Source organism: Doryrhamphus excisus, chromosome 5 (assembly GCF_030265055.1).
Source record: "Doryrhamphus excisus isolate RoL2022-K1 chromosome 5, RoL_Dexc_1.0, whole genome shotgun sequence".
Taxonomy (NCBI): domain Eukaryota; kingdom Metazoa; phylum Chordata; class Actinopteri; order Syngnathiformes; family Syngnathidae; genus Doryrhamphus; species Doryrhamphus excisus.
In genome coordinates this window covers 7,864,597-7,882,452 of record NC_080470.1, presented here as the reverse complement: position 1 = coordinate 7,882,452, position 17,856 = coordinate 7,864,597, and the positions used below count along the sequence as shown (strand labels likewise).

General features: G+C 38.3%; 2 protein-coding genes across 4 annotated transcripts; one reads left to right on the top strand and one right to left on the bottom strand.

Annotated features, from left to right (window-relative positions):
• Positions 1 to 1,030: 1,030 nt before the first annotated feature.
• Positions 1,031 to 9,076, top strand: LOC131129621 (regulator of G-protein signaling 4-like). Of its 3 annotated transcripts, XM_058073350.1 has the most exons (7): positions 1,031 to 1,152; positions 1,353 to 1,457; positions 2,370 to 2,450; positions 2,666 to 2,730; positions 4,740 to 4,903; positions 4,996 to 5,252; positions 9,021 to 9,076. In XM_058073350.1, exons 1-6 carry the CDS (start codon positions 1,109 to 1,111, stop codon positions 5,221 to 5,223), a joined length of 687 nt encoding a protein of 228 aa, XP_057929333.1. In that variant the 5' UTR covers positions 1,031 to 1,108; the 3' UTR covers positions 5,224 to 5,252; positions 9,021 to 9,076. The 3 variants fall into 3 exon arrangements, with proteins under 3 accessions (XP_057929333.1, XP_057929332.1, XP_057929334.1); XM_058073349.1 differs by lacking the exon at positions 9,021 to 9,076 and having other exon boundaries at positions 4,996 to 5,695; XM_058073351.1 differs by lacking the exons at positions 2,370 to 2,450; positions 9,021 to 9,076 and having other exon boundaries at positions 4,996 to 5,695.
• A 556-nt stretch (positions 9,077 to 9,632) lies between these two features.
• LOC131129963 (regulator of G-protein signaling 5-like) lies at positions 9,633 to 17,455 on the bottom strand. Its single transcript, XM_058073963.1, has 5 exons — positions 17,288 to 17,455; positions 16,747 to 16,860; positions 14,331 to 14,392; positions 12,970 to 13,136; positions 9,633 to 12,700 (listed from the first exon to the last, which is right to left on the bottom strand). The coding sequence occupies exons 1-5, from the start codon at positions 17,329 to 17,331 to the stop codon at positions 12,536 to 12,538; spliced, it is 552 nt and encodes a 183-aa protein (XP_057929946.1). The 5' UTR covers positions 17,332 to 17,455; the 3' UTR covers positions 9,633 to 12,535.
• Positions 17,456 to 17,856: the final 401 nt, after the last annotated feature.

Below are 17,856 nucleotides of genomic sequence, written 5' to 3'. Positions count from 1 at the left end.
GAGAGGCGGGGTACACCCTGGACTGGTCGCCAGCCAATAACAGGGCACATATAGACAAACAACCATTCACACTCACATTCATATCTATGGACAATTTGGAGTCGCCAATTAACCGAGCATGTTTTTGAAATGTGGGGGGAAACCAGAGTACCCGGAGAAAACACACACATGCATGGGGAGAACATGCAAACTCCACACAGAGATGGCCGAGGGTGAAATTGTGGACGAGACTCCTTTTCAAGACTCCTTTTCCTGCCCAAAAAATGTCAACAACTTTCCTGTGTGTACAGATCCTTAGACTTTGAAAACTCTGAATCATTTACATAGAAAATGTGGGTAGAATTCTTGCATTGTATGGATTTTTTTTGCCAGGGGTCACAACAGCAAATTGATCACAAGAATGGTTTTTGCTTAGTTGTTACACCAGATGCCCTTTCTGGTGCAACCATGCCCTCTGCCATACAAGGCAGATGCTTGTATGATTCCACCACAGTGAGATATTGCAATTGCATGATTTTTTATTTCTTTAATAACTATACTGGCTGATGTTTGGGTTCTTAACATTTACCACTTTGTGCTAGTGGATACTTTGCTTTTCATTGATTATAATGAGATGTGATTAGCAGCATGTTTTGGCTGCTTTCCCAGCTTGTGTTTACAACATAGTTCAACAAAATTCGGGTCAACACATATATTGTATAGCTAAGTTGATTTGTGTTGACATTTGTGGCTACTGTCCCAGGAATGTTCCTATTTGAATGAATGTTCGTGGTTACATAAGATTACCAAACTATAACAGTAACTGCAGCCTTACAATATCATGAAGGACATCCGGTGTTTGCTATATTTTACCTTCTCTTATTTGTAATAATTCAATACTTATACTATGCTGAAGGAAACAAAGAAAGAAGACTAAAAGGGCATCTGATGTCGACATTTTCCAAGCCACCCCTTACTCCCCAGGCTGCTGTGATTGAATTTCTGTCAGTGTACACCGCTGTGGGTGGAGACACCATCTTGTTATGTTAAACTGAAGAGTTCTGCTGTTAGGTACCACACTGTGCTACTTCTTCATCTTCAAAAATATTGGGATCCTTAACATTTCACAATGTGCAAAGGATTGGCAACACTTCCTGCAACATGCCTGAAAAGGTAAGATTAAGCAACAGCTAATTCAGGCTAATAAAAAGCTTAAATCGAAATTCAATTTGAAGACATTAATAATTTGTTTCTTCTTTGCATTATATTAACTTTAATGTAGAAAAGGGAAAATATGCTGTTTTGCTTTGTTTCACAATTTCAAACAAAATACAAATGTTTTATGTGTGAATCGATTCTTTTCCTTTCTGCAGTGCCAAAGACATCAAGCACAAATTAAGCATTTTGCTTCAGAAACAAGATTCTCAAGAAGCAGCTCAAAAGCAGAACACTCAAAAGAATGAAGTAACTGCAAAAAGGTCAGAAGAACTTTCTTTTTTTTTGGTTGTGTTTCAAGTGTCGGACTATGATATTGATGCTTGTACAGTAGGTGGGCATGTTGAGGGAAATCTAATAATGGACGTCCGATCTTTCCAGTGAGGGCAACATACAGACATTAAAGACTGTGTGAACTGCTGTGATACTGTAGTTTTCAGACAACCCCTTCAGTACCGGTCATTTTAGACAATTGTAACCAGGAGTGCTCACACGTTTTCAGGCTGCAAGCTACTTTTAAAATGACCATTAGACACTTCATGTATTACGTCCAGTTAGTATTTGCTGTCAAACAATGCCAATATACAAGAACTGAAAATGTTTATCAAAAAGACAATGCAGCCGAAGTCAAGGCAACATATTAAAAACCTTTCAGAAATGGGCACATTTTCCAATTAATCACGAAATAACATAAGTTTAATAATAATAATAAAAATAATAAGTTTAAGAAAGGCAAGTATATAAAACATGCATTTCTGTAGTGGAGTTCAGGACATGAGGCAGTCAGAAAATCAGGACAAAAACCAGAATAACCTTTAGTTAGTTTATCCATAATCTCAATAATAAAGATGAAAGGTGATGATAATAAAGACGTGTGTGTGTGTGTGTGTATCTTAAAACATCTGTTTACCACTTAATCTTTGCGGGGGGATCAGGAGGGGAGCTTAATGTCATCTGACATCTACAAAGTGATTTACGCGATTGAACCAAACCATAATTGCAATCGACCCGTAGCTCACGATCTATATAATGATCACCCCTGATATTTTTTTTTTCAAAGCACACAGAATATTGTGTTCCAATTAGGAAAGTACTTGTTACATCAACTCATCATATGTATGAAAGACACCTGTCAGATCAGATTAGTTGATATTCAAACCTCTCTATCACCGTAGGCAAGACAAAAGAGATGTCAAACAACCCCAAGGACAAGATTGTAGACCTGTAAAAGACTGCAAAGGGCTACAAGAGGCTGGGTGAGAATAAGACTAATTATATTAGTATATAAGTAAGTATATTATGAGTTATAAGTAAGTATATTACTAAGAATAAGTATATTTTAAAATATACCTGTACATACAAGATAACAGTCAATTGCTGTTGCTCTGGGAAAAATAGTCACGGTATCAAATACTTACTTTCCACACTATCGCCATTTTGGATTTTTCAAACTTCTTTTTCTGCATTTCAGGGTGCCCACTGCTGCTGAGGTGGAAGAATGGAAGGAATCGTTCGTCCATGTGATGGACAGTGAAAGTGAGTGTGTGTTACACATAGAAAAAAATATGTACTGTAATTTCTCAATATGAAAGAATATAAAAATCCTGAAAATTACCTTTAACAATAACTGTCAAACTGATTAAAACGCCAACTCTGTGTTATTGGTGACAAAGTATATATTACTATCAACATTCAAGTTTTTCTTGTTATATTGCTTCTATTGGTTGCCAATAAATAACTTTAAATTTTAACTCAAATCTAATGTTGCAATGTTGCGGGCCAATGTGACAGGACTATGCATTATGACATCATATTCATAAATCACATAACATAAAAAAATCGCTCAGCCAAATGATAACAAAAAAGGTCCAATGGATCCAGTGAGGTTACCTGTACAGTGTTTTTTTTTCCCTTGACATGCTGCAAAAACGGCTTGTCGGAATGTCCCCTTAGCTCAATTGGGAACAAACATGGCATTGATCATGTGGAACGTCCGACTGTTTCAGGGGAAGACATTTTGCCAGCATTTTGCTGTGACGCCTGGGGCTTGTTCCTATCGCATTAAACAAATAAAAGATTTAAAAATATATCAGTATATGTCTTGAAAAGCCGTAAGTTATCAGAAAAACTTGCATCCATTACAACATTTATTATATAACATAATTGTTGCTTAAAGTCGTCATTCTGGTTAGACAATGTGGTCCTGCCTTGATCCAAAAACTCTTAACATATAGCCCAAGCTCTACATATATTCTCATGCTCTCCTTATCTGCTACGTGTCTCAGTGCATGACTGGATGGCCCCTCTGGGCTTTGTGACCAATGCTAAACAGCTCGTGTGCGTGTGTGTGTGTGTTGAGGAGCATTGCTCTTTTGGGAACCAGTTGAGATCTGTCTGACCTGCTCTTCCATGACCTCGTCCACTGAACCGGATGTCATGATGTTTTTCAGAAGTCTGACTTGAAGTTTTTTCATAAATGTTTATGTAATAATTTCCTGTGTTACAGTTACAGTGAACCGAGTCTTCAATTTATGTTTCATAATTTTTGAATCATGATGAATCTGATTCAAACTAAATTACAAGTTGAGAGCCATCATTACTGTCGTGGTTCACAAACTTGCTCAAGATGAATTCCTTGGTGATTGCCCCTAGTCCGAGCATTGACTAATGATCTGAATAGGGTGTAGTCCATCTGTCACCCAGCGTCACCTGGGATAGGCACCAGCAGGCTTCATATAGTTGATGGATGAACGAGTGTGACGGGTGTAACATCTGTGAAATGGGGGATCCAGAGTGTTCCTGGTTTCTCTCCTTAAGTCAGCTGGAATGATGAGGTCCTAGTGAGGACAAGCAGTATAGAAAATAGATATAACAATAGATCTTATAATGTACCTCAGAATTTTATCTTTAGAATATGAAATATATACAAATTTCCCCACTGAGGGACGAATAAAGGCATATCTTGACAATGGCCAATTGGAAAAAAAGAGCAGACCAAGAATTGCCCCCTGGTCACACTTTGAACACCTAAATTTCACGCAAACATTTGTTTTTAGTAAAGTGCACTGTACAGTTCCTCACTACATATACAGTTGCAAAATTACTCAAAACTTCATTTTATCACTTTTTTCATGAATTAAATAATTGATAAACTATTGCTGTTTGGTAGTTGACTATGGCTTATTATTTATTATTCAAAAAATATTGAAGGTCAAGTTATACATGGTATTCGGGTCACTAGATGTCAGTAATGTTACATTCACAAGACATAATATTGCATTTGATCATCTTCACATGGTATAGTCAGCCATGGCATGTCCGACATGACATAATGAAAAAGGTTCTGCTCCCATTTTGTGTGGAAGTGGTAAGTTTTTGGCTTCTTACTTTGTCCTTCTTCCCATCTCCTTCTCTTGTTAAATTATTTCCAGAATTGGACATTCATCTACTTGTTTTTTTTAGAAAGAATGTACATGTATTTTGAAATCTGATGATCTGTAACCGTGATTGACATTTAAATGGGATATGTTTTATTTCTTTGTTAGTTGGTCAAGCAGTGTTTACCCACTTCTTGAGGTCAGAGTTCAGCCAAGAAAACATGGACTTCTGGGTTGCTTGTGAGGACTTCAAGAACACCTCAACTTGCAAGCTGGTGAAGAAAGCAAAGTTAATCTACCAGCAATATGTTGCTGTAGACGCTCCAAATGAGGTGTTTTACAATTACAAAACATAATTTGTGATTTAAACCAATACAGATATCATTCAGTCTTCAATCATTTCGTCTTGTTGTGTCTCATCAAGGTAAACCTAGATGCTGTGACCAGACAGGAAACAAGGCTGATGGTTGAGACTGGATCTCTGTCTTGTTTTGACGAGGCTCAGAAGAGGATATACCTTTTGATGGAGAAAGACTCCTACAGACGCTTCCTAAAATCCAAACTGATTCAGGATTTGTCTCAAGGCCCCGATTCTGCAACACGGAAGAACCTAAATAGTGACTGCCACTCCACTGATATCAGGAAAGGATGAGCTGGTGGTGCCTAGACAGGAACACACATGTAAGAACATTTCAGAAACTTTCGAAAAGGATGATACAAAGACATGCATTTCATGTTCATGTTAAAACAATCCGATGGCTTTCAAGGTGACTTTTCAACCTAAAATTAACTTACACTGAAATACGCCACAGCTTTACAGTTACACAGGTAGAAGCAGAGCTTACTGTACTTCACAGCAGTTACTGATAGTTTGTTTACTTTCTATGTTCATGTACAGGTTAGGATAAAAATAATAGTGTTATAGTGAAGTTAATAGTGTAAAATTGGCAGTGTGTTGCCCAGTGTGGTGCCTGTGTGACAATTTGTTTACTTTCCATTTTTATGACGCAGTTCTGGTATTGTGCTCTTATTTTCATGCACCTGCTGCTAATTGTTATTTTGTTCAGTTGGCGTTTGTCTTGCTTTGTCAGAGCATTTCAGTTGTATGCCATGTGTGTGTTTGTTACTGCTCTTTGCAGCCATAAGCTTTGTCCTGTGCTGCTGGTTCTAAAAAATAAAACAAATTTACCTGCACTTGGGTCCTGCTTTCTGTGTCATGGGGTTGCTGCCACTGAATTACATCAAGCCTAGATGTGACAGGCAGTAAATACAATAGTAAGTACAGGAGTAAAATATGAAAATAAAACTAGATGATGTGATGCCAGCAGACATTGCATGTGGAGGCTGAAATGCTGAAGTGAAACGTGAAGGCTTTGAAATAAAAATTTAAAAGACAAAATGGGTAGTTTGTGCTCAAATCAAGAATCGAATCAACCATTTGTGGTTGTGGATCCGAGCACTCCGATGTAATGTTTTTTTTCATAACAGTACAACTTAAAGTGGTTTGATATCTTGGGACTTGATCTTAGGATATCATTACTGTACTTAAATATGAATACTGCATCAAAACATTCTGCTTGGGAATGATATTTGTGGTGATGGGCATTTCCTTTTGCGTGTAGAAGATGTCGCTGTCCAGTGCTGAAATTTCTAGATGAGCAGGAACAGGCAATTCTTGACTCAGATTTTCTGGCCTCTTGACCTTCACATGGACATAAGAGCTCCTCAAAGCAGAAGATGATCTCAAGCTGAAACCAATGTGGGTTGATGATCCAAAAACACCAGTAAAGAGGACATGAAGGTAGTTGGTGTGAGAGAGACAGATGCAGAAGACAGGGTTGGATGGAAGCAATTGATTTGTAATGAAAGGCAATAACTGCAACTTACCTGAAAGAAGAAGCACTGCTGTCAAGAACCCAAGACGCACGTTAATAATAAATACACACGCTAGAACAAGGCAGATGGCGTCAAGACAGTTGAACACAGGGTTACATGGGTCAAATGAGGGAGGCCTGCTATCTACCCGAGCACCAAAAGATGGCCCAAGTGGCAATTGATGGCAGCCTGCACAAGCCACGGTGAGGCTGAAAGTAAAATGGAAATCTCATGAGTGCTAAACGTGCATAGTGAAGTGGCATGAACAAGCTAAGAAGCATGTAGAACTCACCCACAAAAGCACAATTGTAATTACACCAGGTGACTGCTGCACATACAGCCACCCCAAACGCCATCACAAACCAACCAGAGAGGAGAGGAACTAACGCACAGGGGCAATAAAAAGCTTTAGTTTAAATGCCCTCACCTAATCAGCAAATGGTGAGCAAACAGGTGCACTCCAACAGGCAGGCAGGGCAGACACTGATTATTGCACATTGTGCATCTTATTTTGCCTGAAGCCATATTAGAAATGCTTGATCAGCCTCAGACTCCCAGACTAAGCAGAGCTTCATTCAACATTAACCTGCTTATCAGTGAATGTTCTCTCCTGCCTCCCTCACATCAAGCAGCTGTAAGGCCTGCTAATGCAATCCTGACAGGATCTGGCCATTTAATGTGATCATCCATGCGAGGAAGCACGTAGACACAGGCACATAGAGGACCACCTGTCTGCTGCACACGTGCGGCATCACAGGAAACACAACACTTTTACATTGCTGGGGCTGCTTGACTTACATCATTTTTATCCCTCATTACTCCATAACCCAAATTTCGTACTGCAGGACTAAAAAAAAAGACAATCCCGAATGATCCCGCATTGTTAGCTGCTTTGTGCTAGCAGTATTTCCACTATCTAGAATGCAGAAAAAAGGGATTGTTTTTTTTTCCAGGTCTCAGGATTATGGCTAATGGGCAAAAATCTTAAAAAAGTGAGAGAAAAGAAGAGTTTGCTTATCCCGTGAGCAGTATAAATATTAGTAAAAGACATTTAAAAAAATGCTAATTTCCCCACTGAGGGACAAATAAAGGTATATCTTATCTTATCTCTTAAAAATAAAGTAACTATATAAAAATGAAGAAAATATTGAAAATATAAATACATTAAGGTAAATATGATGTTTAAGATCAGTGAAAAAATAATGAATATGGGAATACAGAATACAGATTAAGCAATACCATATTATTTTATTATTATATTTTCAGCAACACCACATTGTTGAGGACAGCAGCTGTAAGTGAAAACAATTATTTCACATGTTGATAATCTAATAATGCTTTAAAATATTAAACTCTTACACTCTGGGTCCCAACAGTCAAAGCAACCAAAAGAAATACCAAACCCCAAGGATAAAGTCAAGCTGCTCCCAGGAGCTGGGATCAAGATAAAGATCAAATGATAACTCTTACCTGTGAGTGTGTATCCCAGCACTTTTCTGGAAGTCAGAATGTGAAGGAGTGAAATCTTCTTGTGTAGGGCAACTGCTTTTCGCCTTCTCAAGATTGTATTTTTATTGTACCACTGCTTCGGTGAATCACACTGCTAAATAAATCAACAATAATGAATCTGTAATTGGAAACCACTATGCGAGTCTTGATTAAGACAAATGGGTACCTGGAGGAGCATGGCCCTGTTCTTTCCAGGATCATTCACAGGACTCCCTTCATTAGATATCATAATTGGCCAACAAATTACCATTGTTGATGCATAGTATCCATGGCTTACAGTGTTCCAAGTTTTGCCATTTCATTTTTATGTATGCACTCCTATAAATTAATTACTTGTTTTTGGTAGGTAGGCGCAAGACTTGCTGTGTTTATGAAATGAAAGCATTATTTTATTAAATTTTCATGTCCTGCCCTCTGAGAAGCGAGTTTGAGACTAAATCTGACATGTAAAATACGTCAAACTCAATATTCACAAATGTCACTAAACCTCTTTGGGGCCTAAAGGCCACTGAGCCTTTCCAGCTATTTCTAGGAAATAGCAACGGATGTGAGCTTGAAAGCCTCTGACTGTGTTTGTGTTGGCAGACTCTCCCTCTGCCACATCTGTTTCCGTTCTGTTTTTCAGACATTTTCACATTCCAAACAAATGTATTTATCATAAGGCCAAATTTGTAAGAAAGAAAAAGTATTGTGATATGCTAACATAATCTTACTTTTCTTTACCTTTATTAACATGGGACCACAAAAAGCCATTATTTTATTGGACCATAATAATCTCCCATAGGGGATAGATTGTTTTCCAATTAGTTTTTTCCATTGGTTACTGAGTCTCAGCTGGGTCACCACATCATGTAAAGTTAGCAGTGATACCATATTAGGACAAAAGCCTTCAACAACCTGTTTTTAATTACTGTGGTTCAAAGACGTCATCAACATTGTGTCCTATGAAAGCTATGTGGGAAGACGAGGGGATATTCTATTGTTAAACTCTGATGCACTTCACCAGGCTAAGATGCTGTGTGAAAGTTTAACAACATGTTTTTGTTTTGTTCCGGGCATGCCCAGCCAGGACAAGGCCCTTGGGCAGACTTAGGACATGCTGGAGGGAGAGCTGGCCTGGGAACGCCTCGGGGTCCTCCCCGAGGTAGCTGGGGACTGAGAAGTCTGGACTTCCCTCCTGAGACTGCTGCCCCCGCGACCCAGACCCGGATAAGCGGAAGACAATGGAATGGAATTGACACGCTACACTGAGTGAGGGACAGGAAATCCAACAGCCCACAGTTATGCGTCTCTGTCAAAAAATACAGTGCAGCCCAGCTTCTTGACATTGAGGGGCTGATGAATGCGGCCATGTAAGTAGGAATTTTGGATAAGAACTGAAGATGGGTCGTGGATGGATCTTCCAGCTTGACAATGACCAAAACACACAGACAATGCAACAAAGGGGTGGCTCAAGAAAGAAGCACATCCCGGACTGGCCTGGGGAGTTTCCCGACCTTAATGCCATAGAAAATCTGTGGAATGATCTGAGATTTTACGATACTATCAAGAAACCTTTAGGATTTGGAGAGCATTTGTAAAAAAGTGTGGATCACAATTCTCAGAGTTGTGTGTAACCCTGGTAACCAGTTAAAACATAAGACAAGTAAACAAATCCAAAAAATCATTAGAGGAGTATGTAGTGGATATACTGTATTTTTATGTGGTCAAGACAAGACATACATGCAAGATTGTGTTGCATATTCAGCACTGTTCAATCTCTTTATTTATGGCAACAGACTGGCCAATCTATGCCACAATGCGCTCTGCACAAATGACTAAGTGCTGAATATGTAGATGATAATATTATTAATATTGGTATGACATATATGCTTTCATAAAATAAAACAAAACAAAGTACATAGCATCACACTTTATGAAGTCGCATTGCATGCAAACATGAAATCCACCATTGTTCCCATCAATACTCACTTGCATGTGTACTTAAAATATATATGTTGTATGTTGAATATATGAGTATGTTGCTGAATTACTCAGTAATGTTAAATGCATTGGATATATCAGTGAAATTATGATTAATTACCAGTTAATGATACTTGCAGAACAGAAACACCCTATTTTTCATGTGCCAGGTTTTCTAATAGCTTTGTATAGACCTTTTGCTCCACATGTTCTATTCTGTGAGTCACTCCTACGTGATCTCCCATCTTAGCAACTTGCAGTTCAGCGGCCGAGGAGAATGACCACTGAGCCAACTCGTCATCATTGCTCTCACAGAATGGCTCTCAGCAGAGCCTAAATAGAAAGTTGGTGAGAGTCTTTAAATTGGTGTGTGTTGTGAGAGATGAGAAACCAGAAAGTGAGCATTATATTTTTCACTGTTCATATGATACATTGTAATTTGCAGGGACACATTTTATTTTTTTTTAACATGTCAATACCACAATAACAAACAACATGATTATTTTTGTTTACTCCAGGAGTGTCCAAAATGTATTATGAAACGAGAATTTTTTTTTGCAGTAACATGGATAATAATATAATCTATAATATAATAATATGCTTTGAAACCAGTAACACGCAGCTAACAAGCAGCCGTGCATCGTCTTATGCTAGGAGTCCACTGTGCCAGTTGGTGCCAGTTTGCGGCAATGCAATTTGCTGTGGTGCCTTGTGTCACCAACAAGGTGCCTAGTGGCTCAAACTGCCTCCCAACTGGCTCGTTGTCCACTAAGTGGAACCAAATGTCGCAAACAACCCGCCTATTGGAATCCAGTGGATGGAATGGTGCGTGCCAAGTTGCGCCAATGATGCTAGGAGTCCACTGGGTCGGCGCTAGTTGGTGCCAGTTGGTGCCAGTTGGTGCCAGAGATTATGTGATTGGCGCGTAGTGGCTAGCTGTGGCGCCAAATTAACGGCAACATGGCACCATGCCGGGCGAACATTAATTTGGTGCCACAGCGAGCCACTACGGGCCAATCACATAATCTTTGGCGCGAACTGGCGCGAACTGGCGCGAACTGGCACCAACTGGCGCCGGCCCAGTGGACTCCGAGCATTAGAATAACTCCATAGTTTTGTTTTAACCTGTTTCCTAAATTAGAAATGGCCCCGAATCCTTTGATTTTTCAGGATGCAACCCTCAGTGGAACAAATTTGGACGCCCCTGGTTTACACTCATATATATTAACATTGCTCAAGAGGGATAATTAAGTTTTCAGACTTTTAAGGACAAAAGTATTGGGACCCCCACCCTTGCAGCAAGAACTGCTATTGTCGTTCTTCCCTGTTTTGTGGTTTTGAAAAATTCTTCTACAATCTCACCCAAAAATGCTTTTTTGGATATGGCCTTTGTACACTGGGACATATCATGCAGGAGTAAAATTAAAAAGTAAAATCAAAATGAATTAGTATTTTTTTTTCTATGCAGCCTTTTGTGGGGAAAAAAAAGGTTTGGGCTTACTGTAAAGTGTCATATTGGCTTATTGATTGTCCCAAGACTTTTGTCCAAATAGTGTATTTTGTTTGTAAATCACTGATACAATGCATGCAAAATATAAACGTTTATATATGTTTTCTGAAGCAAGTAAATGAATTTAAGTCTCTTGGCATGTAATTTGCTTATCTTTCCTTTTTCATTTTTCTATACTCTATAACTTTGATAAAGGAAGTGAAAGGATCCTTCCTCCTTTGGAGTAAAAGCAGATTTAGTCAGCCGACCCGTTTAACTTTTCAACATGGAAGTTTACAGACATCAGCTTTGTCCAAATTAATTATTTGCCAAAGTCGTTTTGTACTACAGGGAACAAAATTTGGTGATGTTTCAAATACATTCTGAGCAGCTCAAAAGATTGGGATTCATGTTTGTTTTGAGTGGAGAGGTGGATGTCTTATTTCCAATACAGACACTCCGCTACTTACAAACATACCACTGTGTTAAAATGTTTCTGCGTTCAGTGTAGCATGACGTTGTGTTTAGTGTGATAAAATTAGCCCATCCATCATGGCTAATGGCAGGATTAAGGTGGATTATAATGGTGGCGGTGTTAAAATGCCAACAACCTTCTGGAACGTAACTAGTTTGTAAGTACGGGAGCGTCTGTAAAGTATTTTCCTTATAATTAGTTCCGTTAATGTTTAAGTAAGTTGTATTTATATGACATGTGATTTATTTTAAATTACAGTGGGACCTCGGTTAGCGTGTGTTTTTCAATTCATGTTGCAAATTGACACATTGTTCTGCATACATTTTTTAGTTAGCCTACAATATGGCTCATGTCTTGTTGTTATTAATACACTGCGTCACGGCAAAATATACTCATTAGCAGCCTATTAGCATGCAAACAAAACGGAAACTGGAACTGAAAGTCATCGCTCAGTTGCCCATCTATGATATCATCAGCGTCTGATTCTGGAATTCTTTGCAAACTAACAGTTAAGTGGACTACCATTATTAGTACATTTGGGTTTGACCTTCTGGAACGGATTAATGACGCTAACCGTGGTTCCACTGTATTAATGAATCCCATTTTTCCAAAAACCTCACCTCCTAACCGAGCTGCTCAGTCTCCTGCTCACGTTTAGTTGACCAGGAGTTCCTGGTACTGCTCAGATCTCAGGAAGCGACCAAAGGAGTCCTTTTCCATCAGTGAGTAGATCCTCTTTTGGGCGAGGTCAAAGGTTTGAGGTGAGAGATCCACCAAATTCCTTAAAGTCACATCCTTGGTGGAGTGGTCAATGTTTACCTAAGGCAACAGAACATATTATATGTCGTCACCTGTTTGTCACCTATTTAGATTTTAGAGTCAGAGATGAATCCGAAGGAAGTCATGTCAGTTACCTGTGATAAGTAACTGATTCTGAACAAAAGATGGAGGTATTCTAGCACATATTTAGTCAGTGAAACGTACACACATAAATGCATATTTCAAAACTCAAAAATCTTTGAAATCACTAATCAACTGATCACATGCTCTGTTTCCTTGACATTCCTTGAAAAATCCAAGATCCTGACCTCTTTGGGTCCCTCAAACTGGATGTAGTCTTCATAGATCATTTTGGCCTTGGTCGCCATTTTCAGCGGGTCCTTGGTCTTCTTGAAATCCTCACAGGCCATCCAGAACTCAATATTCTCATCACTGAACTCAGACTGCAGGAAGCTACGGAAAGCTGCAAGACCATCTAATGGAAAGATGGAAATAAACATTAATATATTCGTACGAGAGATTTACTTCATGTACTAGAATCATTTTCTGTTTTCATGATTTCATCTGGCCCTGACAGTGTGTGCTGAGAAAAAAATATGTCCTTTGGACAAATGTAATTGAGGTATTGCTGTAGCAAAATAAGCCTAAAGCTCTTGGGCTTTTATCTGCCATCTAAATGGGTGGCCTGGGTTAAAATAGCTTTGATTTGCAATCAGGCTGAAGTACAGGGACACACACAGATAAGTATACACACACATTCACTGATGATAAGCAACACAAAAATGTTTTGAGTATGCAATTTATTGCAAACAAGCATTAAACTGGCTGTTCATCAGATGATCAAAAATTTGATATCATAGCTCCAAAATAACCCCTAAAATAGAAATACAATTTTCAAAAAAGAACTCCAGACAGTAGATGCTTGCCGTGATTGGAGTAACATTCCCACTAGTCTCCTGGAAACATTGGCATCAAGCATGCCCAAACAAGTTTTTGAGGTGATTAACAAGAACCGCAAAGCTACTCCTTACTGAGTCCTTCTTTGAAAAACGTGTTCCTATTTTAGGAGGGTTTGGGTTTTTTAATGGTATAGTTCCAACAGTTGTATTCTTTCAAATAACCATTCCAGTTACAGTCTGGTAGACAGACACCAGCCTGCAAGAACGCATTGTTTTTTTTTTGGTTGGGAATGGTTAGTGTTCCATCATGGATGCTTTAAACAGTGATTCTCAACTTGTGGGCCCACTGCCATTTTTAGTGGGTCTCTGCCAAAAACAATCGGTACTATTCGCTTGCTATGTCACCACGACTAGCGTGCCATGTTTATGGGCGACTGGGTTGAGCTTGGGGGTGGATTGTTGTACTATACATAAATAAATAAAATATTTGAGAAATTTACATTGAAAATGTTACAAAATTTGTGTCGCCTCTTGTCATAGAAGGCTGATATTGGGTCCCACAGCCCAACAAGTTGAGAACCACTTCTTTCAAATAATGATTGTGTTATTATTTTGGTATAATGCATATAGTAGTAGTAGAGTCACTACAAAAAATTTCACATTTACAATGTCTGTGATATAACTTGTATTAACATATTTTGTGTGTATGTGTTGTCAATAACTTGAAAAGAGACTAAATGGGACTGAAATATCAAATAAAGTAGACCTACAATTGTTGTTCAGGACTTGGTCAAGACTCTCACGCCACTCAGCAGCTTCCTCACGTGAAGGCCTGCATACAGAATACTTCATGTTAACCAAACTGCTAACAATCACCTGCACACTGAATCTTTGCTTATCTCAAAGTAACAAATACAAATGAAGCGTTGATTGTGGGCCGAAGAAACTAAGCTCTTATGTTGTGCCATGCATTTGTATAAGTGTTGTGTACATGGACAGACCAAATAACCCTTTTAGATATATAAATATGGAAATTCCACGCTCAAATTTTAAAATTGAAGAAGCCTTTTGGATGAAAGAAGAGATGTCTTAAATGTCCATCCCCAAAGTCTCATTGAACTGCAAGAGTGGCCACGAATGAGTCGTTTTGCTGTTTGTCAAGCAACCAACCTATTTATTTATTTTTTAAAATTTGCTCATGATGCAAATATTAACAGTAGGTTAAAAAATATATCAGTGTTGGCTTCTCAAAAAATATGGTTGATGTTTTCTAACATGACAATTCAGTACAGTGGCGATCGATTACAACAATAAACATAATCAAACACAGAGATCCTGTTGTTGCTGCTGCAAATCCCATCTTCAGAGCCTTGCTAAATCAGACCATTCAACCATTTAATCTGCCTGGAAACCAGCTGCTACCAGTTGATTACATCTGGTCCTGTACTGTACAGTTTCAGTCACTTGGTCAGGAGTTTACATACACTTATCATGGGAATTAATTTTCCATCAATTGTCAATTTTACTTCAATGATTTGTTTTTTTGCTTAACGCTTATATCATATGACAACATGTTATTTTGTGAAGGTAGTGCAGTTTATTTTTGTGGTCTTAATTTGTTGATTGCCTGTTTCTGCTGTTTCTTCCTGTTTTGTCTTTGCGTTGCAGGCAACATGCGTTGCAGCTGGGTTTGGGGCAGGCGGGGCAGGTGGATGCAATCAGTAATTAGTGGCATTCATAAGCCCTGCATCCGCACCGTGACGCTTCTTCACTTCTGTGCCTTGTTTTCCCCTCAATTTGCATGTTGTTGATTATTATTCACAATTATTCCAGTTTTTCTTTCAAACTTTTCTTTTGTAACTTGATATTTAGCATAATAAGCATACAAGGGTAAATGAACAGAAATACAAATGTAAGGCATTCAGAAGACTCATTCAAAGATGCTGTGAATGATGTGTATTATTCTAAACTGGTCACTAAGTGTCAGTAATATTACTTTGATGTTAAGTGAGACACACAAGCACCCGACTTGATCGCCAGAACTCCAGTCTTTGTTGTTATTTCGTGTTTGACTTATCTCAACAGGCACAATATTCCCTCATAAAAATCCCAAACATTAAAACAATGTTAACAACTAATGTTGCAGCCGTAAGTCAAGCTAAAACTCAACTCAACCCTGATGTCTTTTCCTGTCTGCTCCCCACTCCTCTCCGCGAGGGAATGCATTTATAGCAACACACACAAGCTGAGGTCTTATTTACGGCATACTTACTCTTATTATTTCTACTATATTGGGTAACAGGAGCGACTATAGGGGTTTTAGTTCATGTCTAAAATATATAAAATATTAAAAAGGCTCTCTAAAGGTTTTCTATGCTCTAAGCACCAAAATATTTGAGCTAGTAACACTCTATTCCAGTAGTTTATGAGGAACGAACCTACCCAGCCCGAACCATAACTCAGTAAGTCGTGTATTTTGTGTACCTTATTGTTAAAGTGAGACAATATTTGATTTATGAATAAGGAATCCTACATTGTGGGACTTCACTTATCACTGTTGGGTTTGAAACTAGTGAACCACAATAAATGAGGGATTGTGGTGTCATCAGTCTATCTTGGAAAAAGAACTGTTGGACTCAATCATTAAGGTATTAAGACAGAAGTATGTCTTGAATTTTATATTGATGAAAATTGTTTTGTGTGATAGCTCAAATTCAACAATGAAAAGGCACTCAAACAGTATTTTTTTAAAAGTCTATTAATGTATCCTGAAAAGGTTGTATGGCATATCAAATAAGACGCATTTAGGAAATGCAACATTCAACATTATTTGTTTTCTAGAGCATATTCTTCCAATCAGTGTATACGACAAGGCTTTAAATGAAACACAGGGAAACATATTGGAGAAAATACTAAAATCATCAACAAAAAAGCCTAATTTCTGCTAATGCTAAGAATTTTTACTTTTTTATTGTGACTATTTGTTATTCATACTAAGTGAATCAAAGCCATGTTAAGCATAACAATTCAGTGCAGATCGCCTTATTTCCAGCAGCATCTAAGGTACTATTGCTGTAAGGTGGAAAGGTTTTTCAAATGTTTTTTCCATCATGTTGTTGCAAGCTATTTTCCCACAAATTATACAATTACATACAATTCCCTCCCCGTCTTCCAGGAGAGACTTACTTCTGCAACTTCTCCGGCTTCTTCTCACTCTTCTCCGGATAGGGAATGATGAGATCAATGGCATTTTCCGGCTTTTGCAGTAAAACTCCCAATTTTGACTTGATCTCTTTTGCCCTGCAAGACACAAAGCAGAGCGGGGAGAGAATAGCTTGTGTGACTCCTTTCACTCTTTCTACAACCCTAAAAACATGACATATATCATGCACTTCTTGTACATGATTACTTTTACATTGGGATTTGGAAATCTATGACATACCAGGGGATAAACAAGGAATTGGAAAAATCTTTTTCTACATAGAAGTTAACTATAAAATCTATTTCTAACTTGAATAGTTTAAAAATTGTCCCTGTCAACAATCTTAGCAATACTATACAGTATAGTGGTTTAATCAATGCAATCTGATGAAAGCATTTTCAGAGATCAATAACTAAAATGAATGTGTACTAATCAAAAATCTTGATTATACTAACTATATTTTATGTTTTTAATGAAACGCAAAGCCAGACAAATAAACAAGATTATATAAAGATTAGGGCTCACCTTACAAGGCAGGTTTGGGGCAGGGCAGCTAAACCTTTACACATTTTGCAGAAACCTCAGACGCAGTGCTTAAAAAAGCTGTTTTAATATTTACTATTTAAGTCCAAAGAGAGTCTGCGAGAGTTCCTCTTGCTTTCTGACCCTGGTTTTCAACACAGGGGGGGTTTTATGCAGACATGCTCTGGGCTGCTGGCCAAAAGTTAAGCCAATCAGACTGGAATGTGTGCAGCACAGGCGGCCGGAGAGTCTGGTTGAAGGAGAGCAAGTGTTTTACATGTGAACTTCTTTTTATGTAGCTTGAGAGTGTGAGGGAGACTTTATTGCAGCATCCCCATCCTTAATTCACAGGAGCAAGCCATCCAAACTCCTTATCAAAGATGTAATCATCAAAACAATATTGCATGTGTTTCTGTAAACTGTCTACTTGCATGTAAACCATGTCTGTTATGTTTTGTAAGACCATTACTCATCACCCACACACTCAGCATCAAAAAGTCTTTGGTAAATATTTGTCTCCACCGCATGATGTATGACAACTTGAACAACTGTGGCTTTTTAACTAAGATGTT